The 10,687-nt window shown below is 49.5% G+C and overlaps 1 protein-coding gene and 1 long non-coding RNA gene across 2 annotated transcripts in view; one reads left to right on the top strand and one right to left on the bottom strand.

Annotated features, from left to right (window-relative positions):
• Window positions 1-4,888: 4,888 nt before the first annotated feature.
• Window positions 4,889-9,497, bottom strand: LOC103878111. The gene is made up of 2 exons (XR_638110.4): window positions 9,110-9,497; window positions 4,889-5,196 (listed from the first exon to the last, which is right to left on the bottom strand). It is a non-coding gene; the product is annotated as an uncharacterized LOC103878111 (long non-coding RNA).
• The window catches only part of TTLL11 (tubulin tyrosine ligase like 11), a 274,108-nt gene continuing 272,768 nt past the window's right edge, over window positions 9,348-10,687 (top strand). Inside the window, exon 1 of the mRNA XM_003911285.4 lies at window positions 9,348-10,260. Coding sequence (XP_003911334.3) covers window positions 9,415-10,260 — 846 coding nt within the window. The 5' untranslated portion in view covers window positions 9,348-9,414. The remainder of the gene's footprint in view (window positions 10,261-10,687) is intronic.

Raw genomic sequence — 10,687 nt, 5'->3', positions numbered from 1 at the left:
CCCAAAGTGCTGGGATTACATGCCTGAGCCACTGCACCAAGCTTCGTGCTTGTTTTTGTAAATAAAGTTTGGAACACAGCCATGCTAGCTCATTTATTTACATGGTGTCTGTAGCTGGTTTCTCACGATAATGGCAGACTTCGGTGGTTGTGACAGAACCTACAAAGCCTAAGATATTTATTATATGGTCCTTACAGAAAAAGTTTGCTGATTCCTTCTCTACACTATGGAGGCTTATAATCTTGCTGTGAAGGTTTGTTTATATCAAGTTCCCAATATACTGGAAGTGTTAAGCAAATGTAAGTTTCTTCCTTCCCTCCATCCTTCCCTCCTGCCACTCCTCTCTCTCTTCCTTTCTTTCCTAGGGCTCTTTCTCAGAGCAGACAAAATTAGGCCTCCAACTGCAGCTCTAATTTCTCCCTAAAGCTATTTTCACTTCCCTCTGGCTTGCCCCTCAGGTATGTCTGTCCGCCAGGTGCCAGGTGTGGCTGCCCAAAGGTACCTCTGTCTTTTATCAGCCTTCTCCAGGAGACTTCCCAGGGCAAGGGCTCCACGTGAGGTGTTGCTAGTCTGGAGGTCTTCTAGTGGCCATTCTTCCCCCCAAGACAAGGGGGTGCCAGCCTCGAGGCTGATGGCAGCTTCAAGCTAATCTCCCAGGGAGAGGGATGCCCTGGAGGAAGAGGCCCAGGGGGAAGGAAGCTGGGATCACCCCCACTCACCCTCATGATGATAACTAGAGGGGGGCAGGCTCCCCAGTGCTTCCAGAGACCCTTTCCTGAAGTCGAGGAGCCCCAGGGCAGAGACCAGGACTGTGGGACCCCAGACTTACTGCCCTCTCCCAAGCGTCTTCCTTGGCAAAGTGAAAGCATTGAAAGGATGAGTCTTTTGGGGACAATGAGGAGGGAGGAGGAGGAAACTGGGAGTCTCTGAAATTAGGTTGGTGAGAGGGGAGCCCTGGCCAAGTTCCTGGTGCCTGAGGAAAGGGCAATGCTGATGTGCCTGAGCAGCAGGAAGGACCCCAGTTCCCTCCCATCGTGGTCCCCTTCCCACAGCCCCCACCCACCACCCCTGGGCTGCTTAACTGCAGTAGACTCCTCACTGGTCTCCTCACCCTGATCCTGCCCCTGAGCCCTCTTCCAAGGCAGAATAAAGCTAAGGGTCAGCCTCTGGGCCCGGGTTGGCATATGAGCTCCAAAACTTCCAGCTGAGTGACTTTGGGCACCCACTTACTTTCCTTGTACCGCTTCCCGATCTATAAAATGGGGGAGACCAATGCTGTCTACCTCCTCAGCTGCTGTGAGCCATAAACTCGATAATCCATGCAAAGGGTTTAGAACAATAAATGTTAACTTGCTTTTATTTCTCAATGTGCAGAGTGTTATTTCTGAAATACAAATCTGACCATGTCAGTCCTCTGCTTAAAACCCTCCTGGGGACCCCTGAAGCTATGGGAAGGAGCTTGTTTTGTTTTTGTTTTTGAGACAGGGTCTCACTTTGTCACCCAGGCCCTAGTGCACCTGTCAGGGCCTTTCCCTGAGTGATCGGTTCTACTAGGTGCCCTGCTCTTGTCCCTCTCCCCTCCTCTGGGACATCCCTCCTTGACTTCCACACACAGAATGGACACATAGGTGTGCAGAAGTGGAAAGGGGTACTCAGTGTACAGACATCATGTGGCATTTTGCAAGCCATGAAGCAGGGCCCCACCCCAGTGGGCTTTTTGGTCACTGCGGGTCCCACTGTCTGCTGTTGTGTTTGAAAATAGCCTCTGGCCTTATGCCTCTCCACCCAAGCAGATAATGTATGGTGTGGGTTCTTAAAACTTGGAATCAGTTAAAATGCGTCTTTTTTTTTAGTCTCCCTCTGTTGCCCAGGCTGGAGTGCAGTGGTGCAAGGGAATCAGTTAAAATGTATCTTATTTTAAACAAAACTAATCCATGCTATTAGAAGTCAGGAAAGCAATTACCCTAGGGTGGGGCTTCCAGGGTGCTGGGGAATGTTCTGATTTTTGATCTGGGTGTTGGTTTCATGGGTCTTTTCAGTTTATGAAAATCCATCGAACTTTTCTGTGCGTATATTATCTTTCAATAAAAATGTCAAAACTCTGTTTGTTTTGGTAATTTCCTCTTTCACCCCTATACCCCTTGACATACCTGTAGATACAGAACTGTAAAACCTAAGGCAACAATGCCCAGGCTAAATAATTCATAATCCAATTCCGTAAGTGCAATTTACTCTGTGCTGGGCCCTGTGCTGCGGGCCCAGGGGACTGAATGAACCACAGCCCAGTCCTCCAGGAACTCCTGGTCTGTGGGGAAGGGGAAATACAGCCTAGCATGGGGTGGAGAGGTCATACAAGCAGATCCAAGAGGAGGGGATGGCACTGCTTTCTAGAGAATCATAAAGCCAAGAGGAACATAGGGGTCTAACAGAGATCAACAGGTTACTTGAGGGTTTGATATGTGCCCGCCGTTTCTGTTCTAAATGCTTTTCCATGTGGTGGCTAACTTAATCCTCAAAGTAACAGGAACACTGGGAGGTAGGTACTATCATTTTCACCTTTTCACAGTGAGGAGAGAATCACAGAAAAGCCAGGTAACCTATCTAAGTATAATCAGCCAGGAAGCCGGAGAGATGAGACTTGAACCCAGGCTGTCAGCTTCAGAACTCATGCTCAGCCCCCAGGCTAAACTGTGCTGTGGGGAAAATAACGCTCAATTAAATGTCTAAATACACAACGAGGCTTGACATACAGATGTGCTCCATGAACAATGGCTACTATTGACAATAAGAAAGAAACAACCTATTAGAGAAAAAGTTAACCTGAAACTGAACATGACGCCTTTTGCTCATTCATTAAGATCGGCCACGCCCCCTTCCAGGAACTGAGTGTCCCCGGGAGCTCAGCCATACCCTAAGAAAAGGAGATTTTGTAGCTGGGCCTGAAGGATAAACTGAGCGGATTGGGCCAGGTGACCTGCGAGGGAGGGTGCACCAGCAGTGGGAGCAATAGTGGCAAAAGCCTAGGGGTGCAAAAATCGCAAGCTGAGCTAGGCAAAGCTCGCGATTCAGATGCGCTTCAGCCTTCTTCTTCTTAAAACTGGACCTCAGGCGCCACCTGGTGGCAACCCCAGATACTAACAGGGCAGAAACAGCCAACTGGGGTAAAAGTTGCCCACACCCCTCTCTCCCAGACTGTTTGTTTCTTTTGTCTCTCCCCACAAATGGATTTGCTGTAAAACGGACTTTTACAGCTGTTAACGTCCATTTAAAAATTTAAAAAGTCAATTGACTTTGACAAGTGTAAAAGTTCATTTTACAGCAGGTCCATCTGGGGGAAAGAGACAAGGTGTTGGGATGTAGATGAGATGGGAGTGATAAAGACATGATGAGGTCAGTGTCAAAACCAGCCCCTTCCCGGCTGGGCGCAGTATCTCAAGCCTGTAATCCCAGTACTTTGGGAGGTCGAGATGGGTGGATCATTTGAGGTCAGGAGTTTGAGACCAACCTGGCCAACATGGCGAAACCCTGTCTCTATTAAAAGTACAAAAATTAGCCCATGTGTTGGTGAGCGCCTATAGTCCCAGCCATTCGGGAGACTGAGGCATGAGAATCGCTTGAACCCAGAAGGCAGAGGTTGCAGTAAGTGGAGATCGTGTCACTGCACTCCAGCCTAGGCAACAGAGTGAGACCCTGTCTCAAAAACAAAAACAAAACAAGCTCCTTCCCATAGCTTCAGGGGTCCCCAGGAGGGTTTTAAACAGAGGACTGACATGGTCAGACTTCTATTACAGAAAGAACGCTCTGAGCATTGAGAAATAACAACAACTAAGGTAAAATTTTAATTTAAAAGTACATTGATTTTCCAGTTATCAAAGCAATGCATACTCATTGTAGAAAATGTGGAAATTATAGAAAAGAATAAGGAAGAAAATAAGTCACCCTTAATTCCATCACCCAGAATAACCACTGTTAATATTTTGGCATATTTGTCTCCAGTGTTTTTCTCTGCATATAATCTTCACAGAGCTGAGGATTAAACTCGCTGATGTTTAAATGTATGTTGAGTATTTTTGTGGACAAAGGCTTGGTGTGGAAATGAGTGTGGGTGTCGGGACCTGGTGCTGGTGTCAGACGACTCTGAGTTTGAATCCTGTCTTTGCCTTTACTAGCTGTGACTTGGGCAAGTGCCTTCTCTTCTCAGAGTAGTAGCAATTTCCTTCACCATCTGTAAAATGTGATTAACAATGGGACCCATCCCAGAGCTGTTTTACAGATTAAACGACATGATGTATGCAAAATGCTTAGGACAGTGCCTGTCGCAGAGAGGTTACTCACCAGTAACAGATTACTACCTAAAGCTTTGTCTTTCCGACTCTTATCAGCAATCTCTAGAAATGAGACTGATTTCAGGGTTCAAGGATATGAAAAGCCACAAGGTTGTTACGGTTTGGCAAAACTGAGTGGAAATTTTTAAGCAAGATCGCATGTCTCCAGCACCACAGCTGTTCTCATTTGTCTCTATATTCTTTCAGGCCCTGTTTACGCAGAGCATTTTTTAAGCATTGTAATTGCAATGCTTGCACCAGTTCCCTTAATGTTACATCATCAACATTTTCCTAAGCGGTTGAAGCTGTCATTGACAGCATTTGCTGTAATTCACTTAACCATTTTTTAATTGTTGAATATCTGGGCAGTCTAATTTTTCATTCATTCATTCATTCAAGAAACAGTTCCAGAATGCCTACTCTCTGCCAGGTACTGAACTAGGCACTGGGATATTGTGGTCAACAAGAACAATGCACCCTGTATATTCTGGTACCCAGACCCTGGCTGGCAAGACAGGCTATAACAACTAAACAAACAAGTAACACTCCAACTGTAAACTATACTGAGTGCTGGGAAGGAAAAGGAGAGAACTCCCAGAGAACTTTATTTTCACATTTGTGTATTTTTTGGAAGTAATCCTAGTCCTGAAATCCAACCTGCTTTTACTTCTTAGCAGACACAGCTGAAGCTTTTCTTGGAGGAGTCTCGTGTGGGTTTGGATTTTCCACTAACACGTTAGAATTTCCGAGAAGTCAAGGATGCCATGGTATTCAAAGACCTGACAGTCGGGCTCAAGTGGGCCTTGTTTCCTTTCTTTTCTCCCTTCCTCCAAGGCTTGTGTTTCAACCGGTCCAGTCTGCTTCCTGCGCCCTTGAAGAAGTAGATGATTATCCCCTTCTTAAATCTTGCTTCACCTTTTCCTCACCTTCCCTCTCGGTACAGGGCCTCCATGAGCCCTGGGAGTCTTTAAGTCAATGGGCAAAAGCACCCCCATCCCATGGACAAAGCCTTGATGGGTGAGGCTTTGCACCCATTGGATTTCAACGACCACAAGGTCCCTTGCATGACTGCAGCAGCCCTATCCATAGTTCTGCAATGACTACCCCGCCTAACTTTCTATTGACCTGATTCCTATTCCACCTCGAATACTCAGTTTATAGTCTCTCTTTTATAGGAAGCCTGGTCTGGCTTTCTAATTCACAGTAAATTATCTATTTCTTGAGCTATTGGATGAATTTTATTTTTTACTCTTTGCCTCATTGGCACTTAATCATATATTCCCTCAAGATACTTCCTATTTTCCTCTCTTGCATCATTATTTCATCTGAATAAATCTGACTTAGATAGAGAGATCAGAGGTATCTGTGCAGATGTATCATTTATACTGAATGCTGAAGGAGCAGTAGCCAGAGATCTAAGGAAAGGCAGCGGGAAGGGCATGTGCAAAGGCCCTGAAGCAGAAGAGGTCTCAGGATGTGAAGCCAAAATGAATATTTCTATATGGGATTGTCCTTACAGATTTGACATATGAGGCTGAAAATGACTCATTCATTAATACATCCATACTACTTTGTTCATACTACCATGAACAAAGCAAGGGCCACTGTGTTCAAGAATCAGGAGATGGGGATACAGAGATGAATCAGACAAGATTTGTTCTTGCCCAGACTAATAGTGGAGGCTGAGATGATTTCTAGATAGTGTGACAGACAGACCAGGGTTGAGAGTTGTGGATAATTATGGGTGTGAATAGAAGAGCACAAAGAGTAACTATTTCTGCCTAGAGCACTGGGAAAAGTTTGTCTAAGAAGAGACAGGAAGAAGGGAAGTCCAAACAGAAGGAACAGTGTTTACAAAGGCATAGAGGCAGGGAGAGGGGGGGTGATTTCAGAAATTGTAATCAGGAAGGGCCTCTTAGGACAATCAATGTTCTTGGACTTTCTCTGTAGATGGTCACAAACCAGGGGAGGTTTCTAAGCAGGAGAGTGGCAGGTCTGGGGTGGAGAATGGGTGGGTGTGTGGCAGAGACTGGAGGCAGGCTAACGGTAGAAGCCTGAATTGGGGCAGTGATGATAGAGATAGATAAGAAAGAGGAGCTTTCTGTCTCTCTCTCTTTCTCTCTCTCTCGAGTGTTGCTCTGTTGCCTAAGCATGCAGTGGCGTGATCTCTGTTCACTGCAGCCTCTGCCTCCTGGGTTCATGAGTTTTGTGCCTCAGCCTCCTGAGTAGCTGGGATTACAGGCACACACCATCCTGCCCAGCTAATTTTTTTTTTTTTTTTTGAGATGGAGTCTAGCTGTGTTGCCCAGGCTGGAGTGCAGTGGTGCGATCTCGGCTCACTGCAGCTCCGCCTCCCAGGTTCACGCCATTCTCCTGCCTCAGCCTCCCCAGTAGCTGGGCCTACAGGTGCCCGCCACCACGCCCAGCTAATTTTTTGTATTTTTTAGTAGAGACGGGGTTTCACTGTGTTAGCCAGGATGATCTCGATCTCCTGACCTCGTGATCCGCCTGCCTCGGTCTCCCAAAGTGCTGGGATTGCAGGTATGAGCCACCGCGCCCGGCCTTCTTTGTATTTTTAGTAGAGATGGGGTTTCACCATGTTAGCCAGGCTGGTTTGAAACTCCTGGCCTCAAGTGATTCGCCTGTCTCGGCCTCCCAAAGTGCTGGAATTACAGGCGTGGGACAACGCACTTGGCCCAGAGAGCGAGATCTCAATATAAAACCTCTAATACTTGGCGATAGACTGGCTTTAGCAGGCCAGGGAGAGGGATAAGAGCAAATTTCAAGCATGGATGACTGAATGAAGGTGGTGCCACTTGCTGAGATCAGGGACACCAGGAGGAGGGACAGGATCTGGGGGTAGGTTCGTGGAGAGAGATGGGGGGACAGTGAGGCCTTCTTACTAGTACCACGGACAGCTCCAAGTATTTCCAGAGGACTTGAAACAGACTCCATGAGTGGTTCTTGCCTCCGCTGCCTTAGAATCAGAGGAGGAGCTAACTTAACATGCAGATTCCCAGGTCTACCCAGATGTGCTGCATCAAAGTCTCTGGGGGTGGGGTCCAGGAGCCTGCATTTTAAATAAACACCCCAGGTTGCTCCCATGCAAGTGCCCAGACAACCATACTTACAGAAACTCTGAAATAAAGTCATGAAGGGAACAGATGCGAGCGCCCTCTGCTGCTAAAAAGGAGGTTTGGACCTCTTAAGTTTATGACTAGGACATTTCAAGGCAGTTTATTCAGCAAGTGAAACCCCTGGACTAAAGCAAAGAAACAAGACACCTGGGGAGATGAGAAAGGAAGAGGGGCCACGTTCCTTGACAACTTCTGTGCTTCTTTCACCCTATAGTGCCGAGCGAGGCAAAGTTCCCCTGTGTGCAGTCCTGGCCGCTGTGGTCAGTCTGGGGCGCTGTTACACCTTCTCAACCCCACTTCCTAAAAAAACAAATGTGGCTCCCTCAGGCGGGAGGGGAGAGCTTTCTCCTTGGTTTAGCTTTAAAATGATGGCAACTCCCAAAAATGGAAAGCAGGGGCTCAAACAGGTATTTGTATATCAATGTGAACCGACATTCTTCACAATAGCCAAAAGGTGGAAACAACCTAAATGTCCATTGACAGATGAATGGATAAAAACAAGGTGGTGAATGCACACGATGAAATATTATTCAGTCTTAAAAATGAGTGAAATTCTGACTCATGCTACAACATGGAGGAACCTTGAGGACATTATGCTATGTGAAATAAGCCAGACAAATACTACATGATTCCACTTATATGAGGGGCCAGGAATAGTCAAATTCATAGTCAGAAAGTAGAATAGTGTTTCCCAGGGACTAGGGCAGAAGGGAATCCGGACTTATTGTTTCACAGACACAAAGTTTCAGTTTGGGAAGATAAAAGAGTTCCGGAGACCCATAGTGGTGCTGGTTGCACAACAATGTGAGTGTACAGAATGCCACTGAAATGTACACTAAAATGGCAAATTTTGTTATGTATATTTTACCACAATAAAAAAAGTGATAGAAGAAAAAGCAATCAGGCTGAACTTGGTGGCTCACGCTTGTAATCTCAGCACTTTGGGAGGTTGAGGCAGGTGGATCATCTGAGGTCAGGAGTTCGAGACCAGCCTGGCTAAGATGGTGAAACCCCGTCTCAACTAAAAACACAAAAATTAGCTGGGCGTGGTGGCCGGCTCCTGCAATCCCAGCTACTCAGGAGGCTGAGGCCGGAGAATCGCTTGAACTCGGGAGGCAGAGGCTGCAGTGAGCAGAGATCGCACCATTGCATCCCAGCCTGGGCGACGAGAGCGAAACTCTGTAACAACAACAACAACAACAACAACAACAAAACAAAAACAAACAAAAACAACAACAAAAAAAAAAAAAAGAAAGAAAGAAAAGAGAAAGCAGTCAGGTTGGACGCGGTGGTTCTGCTTGTAATCCTAGCACTTTGGGAAGCCGAGGCTGACCGATCACCCGAGGTCAGGAGTTTGAGAACAGCCTGGGCAACATGGCGAAACTACGTTTCTGCGAGAAACACAAAACCTAGTTTGGCATGGTGGTGCGTTCGTGTAGTCCCAGCTACTCGGGAGGTTGGGGTTGGAGGATCGCTTGAGCTCTGGAAGTTGAGGCTGCTGCAGTGAGCCGAAATCGCGCCACTGCACTCCAGCCTGGGCGACAGAGGGAGACCCTGTCTAAAAAAAATAAATAAATAAAAGAAAGAAAAGAAAACGAAAAAATCGTTAATATCCTCAACTCGAGTGGGAATCTGTAGGGGGCTTACCCATGCCCATGGCTTCCTCATCCCATCGGGAGCTCCCTGAGAACGGGGAAAAGTGCCTCCCCTCTTATCTGCGGGCGCTTAAAGGACCAGCAGAGAGTTTCTTCAGCGGAACACTCTCTGCTCCCCTAGGGCCTGGGCTGGTCACAGCCATCGCACTGAAGAGGTTCCCAGCCATCGCACTGAGAAGGGTACCATTGGGGAGCTCCTTCTCCGTCCTATCGAGAGTTATACCAGCGACTGGCGGGGACTGAGCCTCCTGCTTGAGATAGCTGTTTTTACTCCCAGTCCCCAGGCTCAGGAGCCCTATGCGGACTCAATCTGCTCTCCCGCTTCTCCTCGCCACTCCGAGTTCTGCGGCCCAGAAGTCCAGCGCATCCGCGGGGTGGGCGGGTCCTGGCGGCTGTTTGCCCTCTTCCAACATGGCCGCCGCTGCCTCTGTGACTGGCAGGGTCACGTGGGCAGCCTCGCCTATGAGGTCGCCGGGGCTCTGCCGGCGATTGTCCCTTCCCGGACCCCGTCTCGAGGCGGTGACTGCCGCTGTCAACCCGAGCCTGAGCGATCATGGCAACGGGCTCGGGCGGGGAGAGCGTGGCAGCGGCGGCAGCGGCGGCAGTTTGGTGGCGGGCTGGGGCGGCGGAGCGGCGGCGGCGGCGGCGGCGGCACTGGCACTGGCGCCAGCCCTGAGCGCCATGCGGCGGGGCAGCTCCGAGAGCGAGCTGGCGGCCCGGTGGGAGGCGGAGGCGGTGGCTGCGGCCAAAGCGGCGGCCAAAGCTGAGGCCGAGGCCACAGCGGAGACGGTGGCGGAACAGGTCCGCGTGGACGCGGGCGCGGCCGGGGAACCGGAGCGCAAGGCAGGGGAGGAGCAGCCCAAGGCCCCGGCCCCGGCCCCGGCGCAGCCCAGCGCGGCCGAGGAGGGGGACACCCAGGTGCTTCAGCGGCCGCCGCCCACGCTGCCCCCGTCCAAGCCGAAGCCGGTGCAGGGCCTCTGCCCTCACGGGAAGCCCCGGGGCAAGGGCCGAAGCTGCAAGCGGAGCTCAGGCCACGGTTCCGGCGAGAACGGCTCCCAGCGGCCTGTCACCGTGGACAGCTCCAAGGCCAGGACCTCCTTGGATGCCCTGAAGATCAGCATCCGCCAACTCAAGTGGAAGGAGGTGAGGCCCGGCCCGGCCGCGTAGGCACAGTGGGGTGGACAGGACAACCTCAGAGGTCTCGGCACGGCCCAGGTCAGGTCGGCGGGCGAGGGCTGAGCTCCTGCGGTGCACCACGCTCGGGCCTGCTTGTCAGCCGCAAACCGCTCATCCTTCAAGGCCTACCCCCTACTCAAAATCACTTCCTCCAAGAGGGCTCCCCCAGACCCCTCCAGGTCAAGTTAGCCACTCACTCCTCTGGCTCCCCTGCAGCTCTTTATATGTCTCAGCCATCAGCATTTACCTCTGCTTGTAGATCTGTGTATGTCTGTCTCCTCCACCAGCTTGTAAGCCCCTGGGGCCTCGGACCCGCTCTCTCACTTCTTCATTGAAGTTATATTTGTTTAGCACTTGCTGTGTGACTCTTGGGCAGAGGAACAGTTTTTATTTT

This window comes from Papio anubis, chromosome 13 (genome assembly GCF_008728515.1).
Source record: "Papio anubis isolate 15944 chromosome 13, Panubis1.0, whole genome shotgun sequence".
NCBI classification, from domain to species: Eukaryota; Metazoa; Chordata; class Mammalia; order Primates; family Cercopithecidae; genus Papio; species Papio anubis.
Note: the sequence above shows the minus strand (reverse complement) of the source record. Positions and strands in the feature narration are given on the sequence as shown.